Source organism: Conger conger, chromosome 12 (assembly GCF_963514075.1).
Source record: "Conger conger chromosome 12, fConCon1.1, whole genome shotgun sequence".
In the NCBI taxonomy this organism is placed as follows: domain Eukaryota; kingdom Metazoa; phylum Chordata; class Actinopteri; order Anguilliformes; family Congridae; genus Conger; species Conger conger.
This window is the reverse complement of record NC_083771.1, coordinates 44,475,391-44,494,382: the sequence shown is the minus strand read 5'-3', so window position 1 is coordinate 44,494,382 and position 18,992 is coordinate 44,475,391. Positions and strand designations below refer to the sequence as shown.

General features: G+C 40.0%; 1 protein-coding gene and 1 long non-coding RNA gene across 2 annotated transcripts in view; both read right to left on the bottom strand.

Annotated features, from left to right (window-relative positions):
* The window catches only part of LOC133141375 (uncharacterized), a 47,965-nt gene extending 33,790 nt beyond the window's left edge, over window positions 1-14,175 (bottom strand). Inside the window, exons 1-4 of the mRNA XM_061261900.1 lie at window positions 14,097-14,175; window positions 10,859-10,954; window positions 10,425-10,511; window positions 9,133-9,207 (exon numbers count right to left, since the gene is read on the bottom strand). Coding sequence (XP_061117884.1) covers window positions 9,133-9,207; window positions 10,425-10,479 — 130 coding nt within the window. The 5' untranslated portion in view covers window positions 10,480-10,511; window positions 10,859-10,954; window positions 14,097-14,175. The remainder of the gene's footprint in view (window positions 1-9,132; window positions 9,208-10,424; window positions 10,512-10,858; window positions 10,955-14,096) is intronic.
* On the bottom strand, window positions 1,322-6,969 carry LOC133141421 (uncharacterized). The gene is made up of 6 exons (XR_009710100.1): window positions 6,914-6,969; window positions 5,012-5,113; window positions 3,291-3,362; window positions 2,953-3,045; window positions 2,189-2,287; window positions 1,322-1,848 (listed from the first exon to the last, which is right to left on the bottom strand). It is a non-coding gene; the product is annotated as an uncharacterized LOC133141421 (long non-coding RNA).
* Window positions 14,176-18,992: the final 4,817 nt, after the last annotated feature.

Here is an 18,992-nt window from a genome sequence, read left to right as displayed (position 1 = left end):
CAGTCTGTTTTGGTGTTGCATGACATGAGAGCTGAGTTCCGAAGAACTCCAACCTTCAGATTATCTGTATATTTGTTATTTTAATTATTCATTAAAATACTAAATTTGTGATTAGATTAGATATTTCAGATAATGGTAATTTTATGACAGATTACTAATTGCAGTATACACTGCTTCCCGTACATACTCAGCGCCAACATGAGGACTGAAACGTAAACGTTTCAAATAGTCCTCCCCACTCATTCGTAGAACGTAAAAACCCTATAATTATCTACCAAAACACAGAAAAAGAAACAAGTCTGAGAGATGCTGTGGTCCAACCTCCTGGCATGGAATAACTCTATACATAGTTAGGTAAGGTAGCTCTGGCGAACATTAGATAGAACACAACTCTTAAAAAAAACCCTTGGATAGTGATTACAGTACTAGACAACAAAAAAATTTGGAAAATTGATGGATTTAATAAAATTATGAACAGTGGTTACATTTTTCAACTTAGTCACATTGCATTTAACATGTGTCCAAGGATGTATTGCTTTATTTATTTTTATGTAGATATCGGATAGTGAATGCTAAATTCAGTTTGCCGGTAGTTTGAATTTGCGTGTCAACAACAAGTTCTCCCAAAGCTCTGTTAATGTGACCGTTGGGTTCTTGGTCACCTCCCTGACCAAGGCCCTTCTTGCCCGGTTACTCAGTTGTCCTGGTGGTTCCAAATGTCTACCATTGTGCTCCTGGGAAGACTCAAATCATTAGAAATGGTTTCATACCCTTGCCCTGATCTATGCCTCGCCACAATTGTACTGCAGAGGTCGAGAGTTCCCAGGCCTTCATGGCTTGGTTTTGTTCTGACCTGCAGTCTGAATGTGTGTGCAGTGTACATAGGTGTGTGCCTTCCTAAACTATGTCAAATCAATTCAATTTGCCACAGGGGGACTACAGTCAAGTTCTAGACACAAGGATAAGGATAATTTGTAAGGTGGGGTTTGGGGTGTTAGGCCAAACGCAGACACCAGGGCTCCTAAAAGCTGTCCGCAAACAAACAACCACCAGATCTGCAAATCAGACTAAAGGGCAGGGAAACGAAAAGGTAAAAGGAGGAATAACCTTTAATGAAAACTACCCCACTGGGGAAGAAAAATTCTCACAAACAGAAGGATAAAGAAGGTGAATTTAAATTGATCCCAAAAAGTGAACTTGCAGGAGCAAATAAACTAACACAGTAGACTCCCACAAACACTATTCTCAATGAAAAAAAAAGTATTCTAACAAAGGGAGAGTTAGACTCCAACAAACTCTTTTCTCAGAGACCCAGTGATAACGTTTACCAGCCGCAGCGTAACACAAATTACACAGAGTGCTGTGAGAGGAGGGTTTATCGAGGGTGCGGCCTGACTGCACTGAAATGATTACACCTGTGAGTAAATAGGTTGACAAGTTTGTCAAATGACCAAACCACCCTCCAGTGGTCCAAACCTGTACTGCACACAATTAAAGCAAACAGGATGCACCTGACCACAATTTGGAATGCCATTATAGGTTATTGAGTGTAGATTGATGGGCAAACATTTATCAGTTGTTATCCATTTTTGGCAATTTTATCCATTTAAAACTATCTACAACACAAGAAAGTGTGCAAAAAGGGAATGCATACTTTGAATACTTTCTGAAGCCACTGTATCCACACACTTCTCACACACAAGGGGACAATCACCACAGATGTTTTCATTGAGATACAAAATGTTTTACTGCACTCACCTGCTTTCAGAAACACTTCTGTTGCTAGAGCAACTGAATTAATGACACTTAAAATAGAACCAAAAACGTACACAAGGATATGAGCTACATCTGAAAAGCAAGGAGGGAAGTTTCAGTATGCAAGTTAAGTAAAAATAACATGCTTGAGTTTCAGATGAAATCGGTTTCTTAAGTACGTTTATTTACTTGAATAAAAATGATTAATTACGTACACTGATGTGTTAAATGTAGTTGTCATTTTTAATTATGTCACTCTATCCTGGTTTTTACTAGTTGTACAGTTACTCCTGATACAGAAAAATAATTATAAAAACAATGACAAATAATTCAAATTGGTTGTTTATGTGGATAAAATAGGAATAAAAACCAGTCCAAATCTATCAAGCTCCACAATCAATGATAAAAAGGCATTTATCAAATGATACTGTACCCCATGCAACATCATCATAATCATCAGTGTTGTGCTGAAAGACCACTGTGGCAGTCAGGACGTAGAGGAATACATAGAAACACATCCATACAGGGAGTTCTGCAGTAACACACATATCAGCTCATTAAAGTTGTGAACAAAGCATTTTATTTTTATACTTTTTCTGCCCTATTTTTCATTATTTAGACAGGGAGAAAGCAGAGGATTTATCAGGAAGGAAGGTCGATAGGAAGGTAGGTGGTTGGGTAGGTAGGTAGGTAGGTAGGTAGGTTGATTGGTGTATTTATATAGCACTCAAAGCACTTTACAGTGGTAAAGGGGAACTGGTCTCAACCCCCACCAGTGTGCAGCTCCACCCAGAATGCTCTCCACACAACAGCTGAGGTGGAGAGGGAGAGGGCACATTTTTGGCCAATTAAATCAGACAGGTTGAATAAAAACCAGGGTTTGGAATTTAACCGGGACAAAGGGCAACTGCCTACTCTTTGCAAAGTGTGTCATGGGATCTCTAATGACCCCAGTGAGTCAGGACCTGGGTTTAACGTCTTGTCCGAAAGATGGCGTCTCCTACAACACAGTGTCCACGTCACTGCACTGGGGCATGGGGGTTGAAGACCAGGCCTACAGTCTGCTTATGTTGAATAATAATGTAATAATGGGGGTGAGAAGTCTCTTTATGAAAATGTGCAATACATCAGGGCAGACTAAGCTTAATCAACAGGACAAAAATTATTAAATATATCAACACAAACTAAATTCCATACCTTTATCGTTTTCCAAAGTGATGCCCAGAATTACAAAGCTCAATGCAATATCAAGAATGAGCCAAAGCAGAAGGAAGACTTTCTGACGCAAATCTGAAAGAAAGCCAAAGAAATCCTGCAATCAGCATGAAATCAGCAATTCATGACAAGATGAGTCCTAAGAGATGTGAAGAAAAACCCGAAAACAGCAGTCAGTGACATCACCAGCAGCCTCCATAGTGCAGAATGGGAATATCATAAGCCAGCATACACAAACGGCACTGCAAATTGTATGGATTCAACATCCTCATTACAAATGAAAAGCCCATCATCAGTACAATGTAGCAAGTTATACTTACATCCACATCTTTTCAGCAAGCATGACATTAAGTCTTGGGCAAAAAGCAGTGCAAATTTCACTGTAACCAACACTGAAAAACAGAAAGGAACACAATAAAGATGTGTTATTAACTGATTCTGGTGAATCCCTTTGATTTAGGATATACACTCAGTGAACACATTATTAGGTATTTTAGACTTATTTTTTTTACTTCTTTACTTCTACTGCTGTAGACTATCCATTTCATCTTATGATGCGTTGTGTGTTCAGAGATGCTCTTCTACCACTGTTGTAATATGTGCTTATTTGTTTTACTGTTACCTTCCTGTCAGCTTTGACCAGTCTGGCCATTCTCCTCTCACATCTCTCATTAACAAGATGTTTCTGTCTGCAGAACTGCTGCTCACTGGATTTTTAAAAGTTTTTTTGCACCATTCTTTGCAAACTCTAGAGATCAGAGGAGATCCGAGGAGATCAGCAGTTTCTGAGATACTCAAACCACCAACAATCATTCCATGGTCGAAATCACTTTGATCAAAACTTTCCCCATTCTGATGGTTGATTTGAACATGAACTGAAGCTCCTGACCTGTATCTACATGATTGCACTGCTGCCACACAATTGGCTGATAATCGCATGAATAAGTAGGTGTAATAAAGTAAAAATGTTCTGAATAAAGTGCTTGGTGAGTGTACATATCTTTTACATGTTAAATATAGTAAAACACCTCTATTACTGAGAGATCATCAGTTACACTAAGAATATCTATCCAATCCCCATACACCAGGTTTATGGTTTATATTCTTAAGGTTTATAATCTCAAACATGTCTGTGTTCATAGACCTTAACAACTTATAAGTGCAGTTAACACATTTTTGCTGTCCGTCATTTAATTAAAAAATTACATTGACAGATGTATGGATTGTTAAGAATTAAAAACCATGTTATAAATTGAAAAAACACATACTGTGATACCTTTCATATATCTGTGATGAAGAAAGACTAAAAACACTGTCCCCTATTCATGTGCAGATAGTGATCAAAATGTAAACAAATATAAGCCAATGAAATCAAGACTCTAGCAGTGTCTTCCATGGAAGTAAATCAACTTGTGCACACTCTGTTGTGACAGAATTTTGATATTCTTCGAGAATATGCCAGAAAAGCTCTGGAGACCGTGAAGGCTGTTATATATGGACAAATCCAGTGCCATGTGTCATGATCTGTGTTTTCTATATCCGTGTTTCTGTCAAGTCCCCAGTGTTTCGCCTTTTGTTTCCCTCTGTGCTTTCTGTAGTCTGTTCATTCATGTCATTCATTCGTGTCACCTGTGTCCCACTTCTTGATTATCATGCACACCTTATTTCTCGTTTCCCTTCGTTACCTGTCTATTTAAACCTGTCTGTTCTGTTTGTTCTTTGCCAGATTGTAATGTGCTCGTGCCATTCTCTCCAGCTGATTCTCTGTCTGATCTGCCTGTGCGTCAACCCGTTTTGTGTACCTCTACCACTGCCTTTTGGATTCTCCTTCTGTTCGTGTTTGACCCGCTGTGTTTGGACTTTGTTTGGATTCCCAGTTTGTGACTTTGGGTTTCGTTTTTGTTTATCTGCCTGTTTGGACTATCTACTTGTTACCAAACTTTTGCCTGTGACCGTGACTACGTTTTGGCTTTCCTTTGTCGGGTCTGTTAGCCCTGTATGTAGTAGGTTTTTTTTGTTATGAATTATAAGGTCAACTTACCCAGTGCAAGAAAAATTTGACTACTCATGAGGATCGTAATGCACACCAATTGGGCATTGATGGCGATTTGTAGCAACAGAACCATAAGGAGAGGTTCTGTCCCTGTAAGCACAGAAAAGAACGGTGTTTGACACTTCCGGTTACAAAAGCATGTGGACACACATCTCAGTCTTGCCCTTCTGCTGCACAAATTAACATCACTAGGTCAGATGTGCATTTGGTCATGCTGTATAGGGACAGGTGGAACAGTTATGTGCAGAAGCATAAACATGAGAAACAGATGGATATTAATGAGAAACACAGGATTCCACTCATACAATCCACCAAGACAACCAGATCTTTACCAATCGATTTCTTAATTTAATCACCCGACGAACTGAAAAAATAGATGATGCAAAACATTAAGCACTGTGCTACAGGACTGCATTGATAAAGTATAAACTGAATGTGATTCTGACATTTTCCAATTTAAAGGGACTATACAAACAAATTTCAAATAATGCATCATTTGCATTACTGTTCAATTGCCATACCATGCCTACCATAGTAATGCTTAACTTACCATGCCTACACTATAAACCTTTACCTTACCTATCCTATTTAGGGCCTGTTAAGCACAGCACTGAGGACTCTACGCAGACCATGGGATAATCCAAGACAACACCAAAAACAGCAAGCAAAAGAATAGTTGGGAAAACAAGCAAAGGGTCAAAATCCAAGTAATCAAAGGGCTAAGGTACAAAACCAGAGGGCAAGGCAAAACTCGAAAATCTAAACCAAAGGGGTGTCTTTTATGAATCTCAGAAATAGGCATACAAAAACTCAGCACGATCAATGATCAACGTTCTGACAATGGATGAAGCGGAGACTGAGGTTTAAATACATGAGGGAAGTGACAATCTAGGCGGGGCTCGGGAGAAGGTGGGCTGCTGAACAAATAGACAACAGGTGGGGAAACATAATAGGGTAATAACACCAAAACACGGGGAGATGAAAACGCGGACTGGATGCACTTTAACAAACAGGTAAAACATACGTCTCCGGATTAAGGAGTAGACATTTGCATAGAATGAAGACGTAGTGATAGTCAGAGACAGGTGCGGACACTTCGCTGAAACTAAGCGAGTAATCAGGGATAGCATAGGGAGGCGGAATTATAGAACAGTGTGGAAAAACTAAGAGATTGCGTTAGTGAATTAGTTACGTGAATAATTCTAAACTACCCAATAAAAGTGACTGTTAGTTAGTCAGACAGACAGTAAGTGTATCAATCGGATTAGTACTGTACAATATCTAGATTAGTAGTAATTAGTAAGAATAGTGCTTTGCAACATTTAACTACCGAGAGAAGCAGGAAGTAAGAACTGCGAGATTGGAAGGAATGTTCAAATCCCGAAAACTACCGTATAGTGGGACACGCAGACAGGGGAGTGACTAGGCTGGTAAACAATCAGACGCAGACATAACAGGGGATCACGAATGAAAAACTGTAATGGAAAACAATAACCATGGATGTATGAAAAATGAATAAATAACGAGAATAAACACTAATACAAACAGGACGGACACAGAAACATTACAGGGCCTGATCGTCCTGCCTAATGCAGTGGCATGCTTTCACGGAAAGTTCAAGTTAATTATGATTGAAAAAAAGAAACAAACTTAAAACCACGCAAAACAAAATCCTTGTGCACGGATGTGGATCCCACGTGCGGAAATCTTGCCTATTCATAACACATAGCAAGTCAATTGTTTATAATAAACATACTTATTTAAGGCAAGGTATGCACTATTTCATAATGCTGCAAGATATCCCACTAGACATTTGCAGCCAATCACTGATAGTAAGAACATGTGTAACACATTTTGCAATATTGTGAAATGAAAAATGTATATTCTTACCAGAAGAGATCACTGCTGCGAATCCAAGTATTAATAGCAGCGTTCCAAGCATCATTCCACTGAGTACTTTATCTCCTGTTTTTACTGTAGGGTCTGTAAATAATGGCTGAAGAGCAACTGATTTGAAAAGAATTGAGAGATAATGAAATGGTGCACAGAACACTGACAGAACATTACAACAAAAGACAATGTAAAAAAGTTTGATTACCTTTCTTACACTGACCATAATGTCACAATTAAAATGAAAAAGTGCTCCATATACTCAGTATTTATTAACGTTTCCACCCTCAGGTTTTTGCTCAGGACAATAAGATCCTTGTTACAGACATTTCCGTAAAAAAATAAAAAAACAATTATTGGCAATTATTACATATTATACAATTATTCATTTATCATGTCAATTGTCGCCAATCAAGCATTTTAATAGAAGTTAAAATTAATAAGTGAATCATTCTTTGGTGAAAAGGCATATACTGGAATATACTGTACATTCTACACATTTGAACATTAGGGTCATCACAGCTGGGAAGCTGTATAAATATACAGTCTCTTCAAACTCCAGAAACCTTTATCGTCAGAACAATATTTATAATCACTTCACCTCCCCTCCAATACATTATTATCCAAAGGAACTATGGTGGTCTTTTTCAGCATTTTTACTGCGTTCACATGGATCACGGTAGACAGCAAACCGGATGTTATTATAGTGGATGAGATCACCGTGGTACAATTTGATTCGGACAGCAAAGAACTCCATCCATGGCTATTGTAGAAATGTAGTCCTTTGTGAAGTAAAACTTATCGTCCAAAATTCAGTTCAATAACAATTCATTAATAGAGCAAAATAGTCTTGATTACAGTATGAAACATACCAAGTAAAAACAAGGCAGGGCAGTTACAACAAAGAAGTGTTGTGTGGCTACAAGCTTTATACCCCACAATGCAGGTTCCTGTCCCTGATTGGGTAACAGACATTGGAAACTGTTCATTGTCACCAAAGCATATCAGTAAACTCCCGTATGGTTGAGATGTAAGGTGAGTATCCTAGAACACTGAAGCAGGACATTTATTCTTCCATCCATCCATCCATCCATCCATTATCTTAACCCAAACAGCTGTGACACAATGCAATTAGACCACACAAAACCTACAAGACGTGGAAATGTAAAATTACGAGGCCTTTTTTTCTCTCCGTGTCAAATCTGCCTGTATTATAGGACACATCACCATAGGAATGTACAGTACTGTGCAAAAGTCTCAGGCACCTGTTTAACATTCTGTACAGATAAGATTCTTTAAAAAAGAATTCAATGAAATAAACGTTCTACACAATTTACATTACATTTTTGTAATTTGGCAGAATAGTTAAAAACTGAATCAAATCAATATTTTTTGGGACCACCCTTTGGCGTTAAAACTGCATCACTTCTCTGAGATAGCCAACGCTGTCCAGGAGTTCTTTAAGACAATCAGCAGGGAGGTTGTTCCAAGCATGTAGTGGTTAAGGTACATGACTGGGACCCGCAAGGCTGGGGGTTCAAATCCAGGCATAGCTGCAATAAGATCCACACAACCATTGGGCCCTTGAGCAAGGCCCTTAACCTTGCATTGCTCCAGGGGGGGATTGTCGCCTGCTTAGTCTAATCAACGGTATGTCACTCTAGATGAGAGAGTCTGACAAATGCCATTCATGTAATGTAATGTTGGAGAACTTGCCACAGTTCTTCTGCAGACTTTGGTTGGCTCCTTGCTTCTGACAGCCTTGATAAAGTTTTTGTGTAAAAAGTAGTCAATTGCTTCCAGTAATATGTTACCTTTGAAAATTTAATACAAAAATGTCTCTGTAAAATTAAATCTTTTGGAAAATGAAAATCATGAAAATTTGGAAATCAAAAATGTGTTCTTTTATACTAACACACACACAAAAATTAACATATATATCATAAAGTATAGGGTGCCTAAGACTTCTGCACAGTACTGTATATATTATCCCACAGCTGGAGAGGGCCCTCAAAAATTCCAGTCGAATGGGGGACCCTAACAACAATCCTGCTACCATAATAATCTGGTCTACTTCAGCGAAGCCATACACAGCTGAAGGAATAATAAATTATTCAAATGTTAAAAATCATCCCGACAACTAAACCATGTCATATAATAAAGAAAATGCAACCCATGTTGTAAAGGCACTAAAATAATTGTATGCAGTATGTACTCACCAGAATTGAACCCTGCTGTAATGACAAACATCTCCAATGGCACAGCCAATTTCGAGACTCTAATGTGACATGGACCTGTAAAAAGAAACCAGTCATTTTAAAAGAGTAACATGGTGGTTTGAATGTGACATTTGCCAGTTGTCTTTAGGCAAAAATAACACAATACAATGCATACTTTTTTATTTTAAAACATATTTTTCTAAGCCTAAATTTCCCACAATAAAAGTTTACCCAACTGTCTTGGTGTGGAAACAAGAACGGTCAATTAGCTATGATTGACAGACTGTGCTCCCACTTTCCACACATTATTGTTTGTTACCATAGCTACCTCCATGATACACGCTTATCTTGGGAGACTGAATTTTCACAAGCTAGCTAACATAGTATATCAAGTATTAGTATGCGACATGGCTCAGGCAGTCAGAGCAGTCGTCTGGCAGTTGGAGGGTTGCCGGTTTGATCCCCCGCCCGGGCTGTGTCTAAGTGTCCCTGAGCAAGACACCTAACCCCCAAATTCTCCTGACGGGCTGGTCAGTGCCTTACATGGCAGCCAATTGCCGTGAGTGTGTGTATGAATGGGTGAATGTGAAGCATCAATTGTACAGCGCCTTGGATAAAGGCACACATAAATGCCAACCGTTTACCAAGTATTGATAGACAAGGTAAGAACGAATACTTATCCAATGATCATTTTTGCTAGATAACTCGACAAGTTAGGATAAAAGCACGACTATAATGTCCTTATGAAAACAACTAGCTAGCTAGATAATGCTACATGAATATAACCAGAAAAGGTCTACGGGTCCTTAAGTGAACCTAACCTTAGTCAAATATTTACATTGTCTTGCCTGGAGGCCAGCAGTGCAAACTGTGGGTCAGGAGTTATAGGGGAGGGATAAGGAGAGTGGTTATCCTCTCCTTACGCACTACAAGGAGAACATTCTGGTTGACAATAGGACGATACATTTCAAAAGGCTTACTTCTCCAAAAAAGGGTTAGGTGATTGGTTCATCTCTGTACTTATTTCCAAATTGTAATCTTGCCTTCCATTGCATCTTGTGGTATAGTAGCTTCAAAATGGCTTGCTTTAATCCCAAAGACAGCTCTCTGGTCTTCATGCAGGTTTAAAATTAGCTCACTAAACAGAATGCCTCACTATGAAGGACTTTTGATAAGCCTTGATTTTTAAGCTAAGAAAAAAATATTGGATATGGACATAAAATCTTATGATGTAGGAGGCAGAATTGTGTCATTATGATAATAAACTACTGCATTATGAAATAAAAACATACCAGGAGGTTTATATGGAGACATCTTAAATATCCTTAGGATCCTCATGAGATTCATAACAGAGCAAACATAAGCCTCTCGAAAGGAACCTGCAAAATAAAATGGACATCAGAACACAAGCAGTGCCAAGACTGCAGCTCTGTATTTCTTACTTATCAGTTTTATTCTTTTCACTTATTTTCTCGACAGTTTGGAATGGCTACTCCACGGGACCCTGCAGAAAGTATGGTAACGGTCAAGTGATTAGTGGTTTCTTATTAATCTGTGCATTCACACTGATGCTGCAATCTCTGCAGCTGATGCAGGGGAGTCTGTGGTGTTAAAATAATCAGGCGGGTGTTTTGGGGAGGATTGCATGTCTACACTCTCCATAGTCAAGGATCACAACATGAACACTCTTAGAAATAGCTGCACTAAGCAAAGCAGGCTGACTTACCTTCAATTGTACCCCATAAGGCGAATGCGATGGATATCAGGATGCATGGAACTGAGACGTGGATGTAATATAGCAACAGAGCCCTGTTGCTTTCATCTAAGAAGTAAGAAAAAGTCAGAATTAACACACATGTACTTGCACACATTATTTGAGATATGGAACAATATTTTTATTAATCATGTGCTGGGTCATAACAGTGCTAAGATAAGTATTTAGGGAATATGAGGAATTCCCTAAAATATAAAATGTATTTTCTTTTATGAATTTATTTCAGATCTTTCCCCTTTTCTCCCAATTTTGTTGGCAATTGTACCCTATCTATATCAATTATGCATGTTATCTAGGATACACCACACACATACGATCACGTCCCCCGGCAGCAAGAACGGATCTAACGATCCGGAGAGCGACACGCCTTCTTCTCCAGGCCGCATCGTCTCCATGTGACTGTGACTCCGAGGCGATCGGGGCTGTTGTTGTATGCGGTGAGCCTCCCCCCGCTGAGTCCTCCCTCCTCCCTCGGGGTGGCGAGCCAATTATGCCGCTCCCCGTGACCCGGCCAAACTCATCCTTTTGGCCCTGCGGTGTGCAACTACAATGAACAGAACCGCAACAGCAAGGTTCGCTGCATCTTAGCCTGTTGCACCACCGCGGCTTAAAATGTATTTTATAACCAATATGCCCGGTTGTTTATATTCTCAGAGGCTAGCTTACCTTCTCTTTGTAGAATATCTCAAGAACTTACAAGGTTGGTTTGATTGAAATGAGATCATACGTCAAAGTAGAGCTAATTGGCCCAAATGCAAAAAAAAATTAATGGATTTTACAGTCTGAAGGCAGTAGAAACAGTGTGTGCAAGTCAAATTCCCTATTTCACAAAATTGTGCTCTTAAGATTCAGAAAAATTGCTTGTTTGTGTCAATGAACCATTCATATCTTTTAAATATCATCACAAATAAGTGCACTCACAGTTCCCTTGCCTCAAGCTCCCATAATTCATTGCAGGCACTCACTCAGCACTTTATTAGGAACATTTTTACTTTATTACACCTACATATTCATGTGATTTTCTAATCAGCCAATTGTGTGGCAGCAGTGCAATCATGTTGATACAGGTCAGGAGCTTCAGTTAATGTTCAAATCAACCATCAGAATGAGGAACAAAATTGACTTTGACCGTGGAATGATTGTTGGTGGCAGACATGGTGGTTTCAGTATCGCATAAACTGTTGATCGCCTGGGATTTTCACAGAATGTGAATTCACAGGTTTGCAAAGAATGGTGCAAAAAACAAACAAAAAAAATCCACTGACAGAAATGCCTTGTTAATGAGTGATGTCAGAGGAGAATGGCCAGACTGGTCAAAGCTGCCAGCAAGGTGACAGTAATGCAGATAACCACACATTACAACAGTGGTATGCAGAAGTGCAGCTCTGAGCACACAACGCATCATAACTCTACGTGGATAGGCTACATGGCTCAGGCAGTAAAAACAGCCCCTGCCCGGGCTGTGTCGAAGTGTCCCTGAGCAAGACACCTAACCCCCAATTGCTCCTGATGAGTTGGTCGGGGCCTTGCATGGCAGCCAATCGCCGTCGGTGTGTGAGTGTGTGTATGCATGGGTGAATGGGTGAATGGGTGAATGGAGAAGCATCAATTGTACAGCGCTTTGGATTAAGGCGCTATATAAATGCCTGCCATTTGCCATTTGCTACAGCAGTAGAAATAAAAAAATAAGTTGAATAAATACTGCTCACTGAGTCTAAATTCATAAAAATAAAATAAGCTATTTGATAAGACTACTTCCACAATAATGGTAAATAACAACCCCTCGCCCCCTTGTTACAGGAGTCCCCCAGGGCTCAGTCCTCGGACCCCTCCTCTTCTCCATCTACACGAGATCCCTTGGCCCCGTTATCTCTGCTCATGGCATCTCCTATCATTGTTATGCCGATGACACCCAACTCTTTCTCTCTTTCCCCCCATCAGACACACAGGTCTCTACCCGTATCTGCACCTGCCTGAGAGACATCCAGAGCTGGATGGGCAACCACCATCTAAAGCTCAACCCAGATAAGACGGAGGTGATCTTCATCCCTGCTTTTACCTCTCCCTTCTCTGATTTCTCCATCTCACTAGGGGATACCACAGTGACCTCATCCCCTAGTGCATGAAACCTTGGAGTGGTGATGGACAACAGGCTATCCTTCTCCAAGAACATCGGTGACCCGGGCGTGCAGGTTCTTCCTGTACAACATCCGGAGAATCCGACCCTTTCTCACCACCTACTCCACTCAGCTCCTTGTTCAAGCAATGGTCCTGTCCCGCCTGGACTATTGCAATTCTCTGCTGGCTGGCCTTCCAGCATCTGCCATCAGACCCCTACAACTGATCCAGAATGCTGCAGCCCGTCTGGTATTCAATGTTCCCAGACATTCACATGTCACCCCCCTGCTCAGCAACCTCCACTGGCTGCCTGTTATGGCTCGCATCAAATTTAAAACTTTGGTGCTCGCATACCAGGCAGTTAAAGGATCAGCCCCCGTGTATATTCAATCCCTTATCAAGACCTATACACCAACAAGACCCTTCCGTTCTGCCATTTCGTGCCGTCTGGCGCCTCCCCCTCGCCACACCTGCTCTTCACGCTCACGACTGCTGTCTGTCCTGATCCCACGGTGGTGGAATGACCTCCCGGTGGATGTCAGAACGGTAGAGTCTCTGACCTCCTTCAAGCGCAGACTGAAGACCCATCTCTTCAGGCTATACCTTTCCCTCCCCTTAGACCATAATGGCACTTATGTATAGATATTGTATAGGTATTGTGTTTTTATTGGCTGTTGTTGTATTCTAGCTGCCAACAGTGGTATGCTAGTTTGAATGTTGATTGTACTCTTCAAGGGTTCTGAATTTCTGTATGTTTACACTAGGACTCGGAACTGTACTGTCCTCTCAGGTCTACTTTTGCACTTGTTCTTGTGATTGATTTGCACTTTGTTGTATGTCGCTCTGGATAAGAGCGTCTGCTAAATGCCACGTAATGTAATGTAATGTAATGTAACAATATGTGGATTTGACTAGGTGCAGAATATTCTTCCATCAATTCCCAGTCCATTTGTGCATATTTAAATATACTGCATATATGTATATATTTCATGAAAAATACTGCAAAATACAGCAAGAGCTGTATTTTATCATACATTCAGTGGGAAATTATATGAAGTGAGTTCATACCTACCTTGATTTTGTATACATCGAAGAACAGGAATGCAGATAAAAACTGCAAAAACTGCAGCAGCCACAGATAAAACCAGGGTGCTTATATGCCAATTGGAAAAACCTGTGACAAAGAGTTAAATGAATCAAAGGCTGAACAGAAGAACGTCAGGTGGCATTGTTGGAAAAGGCATGATTTTGTCCTATTTCTTCTTCTCTGTAAGGGAAATGTGTTTTTACAACAACTTTTTATTGCCAAACCGGCAATGTAGCATTCTGTCAGCACAGTGAGGACTGAGTAAGATGTGCTCATTATATCCAGTGGTTATAATGTCAAGACAGGAGTCTGTTAACAGTGTATAGTTATGAAAAATGGGAGTGGCTAAATTACTATTTGCAGATTGCATTTGTATGTTTCTTGACTTTTTCCCCGAAAAGATGTGAGAAGATATGAGGTTGTGGGCTGAAAACGCACAAGAGCTTAGAAGAGCTTGTCACAGAGGAATAGTCGAGTGAACAACATCCCAAAGTCTGATATACCAGCCTTTCTTCCTTATGTCGGCAGACCTTGGATTGGGATCTATATAAGTTGTTATTGAGTGGTAGAGACAGCCCTCCAGGTAATGTTTTGTGTTGGATGGTTTTTGGTTAATTTTGGGATGTTTGCCTTTCCAAATCTCTAGGGGGAGGGTGGTCCAATATTTATCTTATGGGGTAGAGGAAAGATGGAACCATTTCTGGAGATCTATTCTCTATTTGTTGAAAAATATTTTGAAAGTTGTTTAGGGCATTGAACTGGAGTGCGGGATGGATATGAACACCAAGGCTTTAATTATTGGCATATGTGAGGGCAGGGCATTTTTACTTCATGAGTTAAGGGGCATCATCGCAGATTTTGTACAGTTTATCGGGCAATGTGTAACATTTCATGGCCGCAACCTTTGCTTGTACTGTACTGAACTGGTTGACAGATATGTCCTAGAACTCTACTGATTATTTTAAAAATCGTAAGTCTCCCCTACCAACCCATGGTGAAGTTTCCTGAAGAAAAAAACCCCACAGATTTCAGACTGAAGTATAGGCCTATAGTTTTATAACTTGAAGATCTGCATGCATCACCAAAACATTGCTTCATGAAGATCATTCATGCTCAGTACACTGCAATATTGTTGTATGGTTTATGGATGGCTGACATTATTTACATACATTTTTTGCTCGACTGAAATGAGACAGTAATGACAAAACATACTGGATGAGAAATATGCTTATTTCACTATTAAAACATTACACTCTATGTGTTTTCCCCTTTTCTGATAAATGTAATATTTGGAATTAATTAGTATGTGATCACATTCCTTACCCGGTTCTTGTACGTATGCCGTTGCATTGACTGATTCTCTGTCTGTATGGACTGTGCACATGAATTCCCCTCTGTCTTCAGTTTTTACATCCCACAGTTTCATTGAGAAGTTGCCTTTGGGAATCTCCTCACTGAAGAACTCAGCACGCCCTCTGAATCTCTCAGGCTGTGACTCCGGTCTGTACCACCCCTCCATAAACAGCAGCACCTGGATTTCTTCATTTGTCTTCATCCACTCAACTTGTAACTCTCTGAGAGGAACATGGGTGTCCACTGAGCAGTTCAGAATCACATCTTCACCAGCATATGCAAATACAGGCACGTCTGCACCAGTCACCACCAGCCACTCTGAAAAACACAAGTAACTTTTTCATTTGCATTTCATTTTTAATAGGGTGTGGCAAATTTCACCTTCATGCTCCTTTATGCATGTAAAATAATACTTCCTGTTCATTTTATTTTCAGCAAAATGGCTAATTCAGTTTGTTGTCTAATAAATTGAATGCACCATTGAAATAAGTAGCCTGTAGCCTAATGTAGCCACAATAAGCCCCAGTGTAGCCACAATAAGATCCAGCCAGCTGTTGGGCACTTGAGCAAGGCCCTAACCCCGCATTGCTACAGGGGGCATTGTCCTCTGCTTAGTCAACTGTAAGTTGCTTTGGATGAAAATGTCAGCAAAATAACAAATTATTATTATTATCCTTCTCAAAATGTTAGACCGCATAAAAGGTGGTGGGGCTACTTACCAGTATCTATTGTCACATTTGTTTCACTAGACTCTTGTTCAGTTTGAACTACACACTTGTACATTCCTTTGTCTTCGGTGGTTACATTCCTAAGCAGCAGAGAGAAGTTTCCTTTGGAGATTTCTTCAGTGAAAAACTCGGCCCTGCCGCTGTACGCTGGGCTCTGTGATTCTGGCCGACTCTCTCTTCCCAGGAACAGATGCACCAGGCTTCCAGAATCCCTCATCCACAGCACCACCAGCTCATGCAGAGGTATTGGGGTATCCACAGAGCAGGGCAACGTCACAGACGCTCCCAGCTGGACACGTAGTGGCATCGCAGGACCTCGCACGGAAAAACAGATCACTTTGAAATTCCGTCAGAATGCGTGCACTGCAAAAACCTAGAAATTCCTTGGTATTCGTTTTTCTCAAAACTCATCTGTTTACTCTTGCATACCCCTGACTGTTTCCTTCCCTTTACATGTTCTTGTGTCTATCTCTGTCTGCTGTCTGTTGGTTTGATATTAATTGTATGTTCATTGTAAATTATTTTTAATTGGATATATTGTATCATGGTTTCTATTTTTGTTGATGATTTTAAATGGGATATTTTGTATCATGTTTTTACCATGTTTATTTTGTATTTTGCCCAATGTAAGGTGACCTTGAGTGTCTAGAGAGGCGCCACTTCAAATAAAATGTATTATTATTATTATTATTATTTATTAAAAGAAGGAAGGGGTTGTCTGTGATGTCCCGCCAGAATTGTTAAATTGGTGTGCAATCCCATGTGGCATGCATATAGCTGTCTGTGGCGCAGGTCTGACGTACCTCAGTGCATGCTGGGAGCTGCTGTTCTTCAGGCACGAGTCTGACAGGCCTCAGTGCATGCTGGGAGCTGCTGTTCTTCAGGCACGAGTCTGACGTGCCTCAGTGCATGCTGGGAGCTGCTGTTCTTCAGGCATGAGTCTGACAGGCCTCTGTGCATGCTGGGAGTTGCAGTCCTTCAGGTCCCTCTGGCTGTGTCTGGATGGACAGGCCCTGAAGTGGACATCCGCCCCCCGCTGACGTTGAAACGCCATTTGCTGTGGCAATTAGAACCAATTTTCAACCAATGAGCTTGAATTATTGTAAAGCTATACAATGTTTTGGTACAGAGTGCCGGCCCATCAACTGCATATTTTGAAGCCTGAATTTAAGGACTATAAGCACAGACAGAGGGTGAGTCAACACGTAAGTGAGCCTTTTTCAATGACAGGAAGGGATTTACAATGGTCTTGTAACAATGTTTTAGCACAAAAATCTTCCCTATTGTTCCTTTAATACCTGACATTCAGTAATAACACTACCAAGTGTGCAGTGCTTCATGAGATGTGTGGACACAGGGAGGCTCTTTCACCACAGAATCTGTCAAGATCCTTCTGAACCTTCATTCTGTGGACCTTTATTGCTCGCTGCAGTTCAAATTGAAAAGTTAGAGTTCAAGTCTGCAGACTAAGATGACATTTGCAAGATTCATTTTTCATCCAGTGAACTATTTCTTGGTTGATAAATAAGTTTGCCGAGGATTATTTAATTTTTTAAATTTTGATCCTGTTGTGGCCCAGATTGAGATTCTTGTTCTTTGATCTCTGATATGTGTGGACCAATAACGTATGCTCTGTACCACATTTCCCAGGATGCTTTGCAAATTAAACCTCTTAACGTCTTAACTAGAAACTGTGCAAGATGTCATCTTGAGGACTGCAGTAATGCTACCTTGTGGACAGACTGACTCCTGTGTGCTGTTCCCTACTCTGGTCGAGAGAGAGGTACCATCTCTACAGCTTCCTCTAGGATCTACAAAGAGAATTATACATGAATTATGTTACTTTAACATAATATAACATAACATAAGAGCTTCATGTTGGAAAGTGGGGACAGCTGAATATTCAAAGAGGTCCACGGACTTACATTTTGATTCAAGTCAGTGTCAAGATTTTCTCATTTATTTCTGTTTTAATTTGTAACCATAAACCCTCTCTCTGCTGCGCCTTGTCTGTTTTCTTGATGAAGAAAAATAAATTTGAAATTTATCCTAATAACACGAGGAGAGATCATTTCCTGACACACCTGATTGTGCAGAGATGATGTAAGAGACCGGCCTTGTCTTCGGCTGCTCTGGACAAACATCCAGTCTCCTCTTATTATCAGTAAAAACTAAAACCAAACGTCATTGTTAGAACACACAGTGAAAGCTATTTAGAGATTTTCATAATTATTACCATTCATTTAGAAGGTTTTACATGATCAATTCCTTTTACAGTGAGGATATTAGAGGATTTTACATTATCAATTCATTTTACAGTGAGGATATTAGAAGGGTTTACATGATCAATTCATTTTATAGTGAGGATATTAGGTTTTACATTATCAATTCATTTTACAGTGTCCCTTGGCCTTGTGACCTAAATGTGATTGTACTGTAATACCTTTGTAAATAGCTCTTCTTGCACTTTTTGTAATTTATACACTTTTTGCACTTTAATTCTTGTCATTATTTACACTGAATGCACTCGACACCCATCATACATTTACATTTTACATTTCAGTCATTTGGCAGACGCTTTTAATCCAAAGCGAGTTACAAGTGCACAGGTTCTTCCACAAGTTAAAGCAACACACCCATCAACATATATGTTACGCAATCCTCCTACCCCTAGACACCAGAGGGACGTAACATTTGTCATTTTGCATGTAGCATCTTCCCATTGTTTTAAATTATTTTTCTGGTCATACAGTTATTTTTCTTAAGTTATATTTCTTAAAGTATGCTAAATTATAAATAC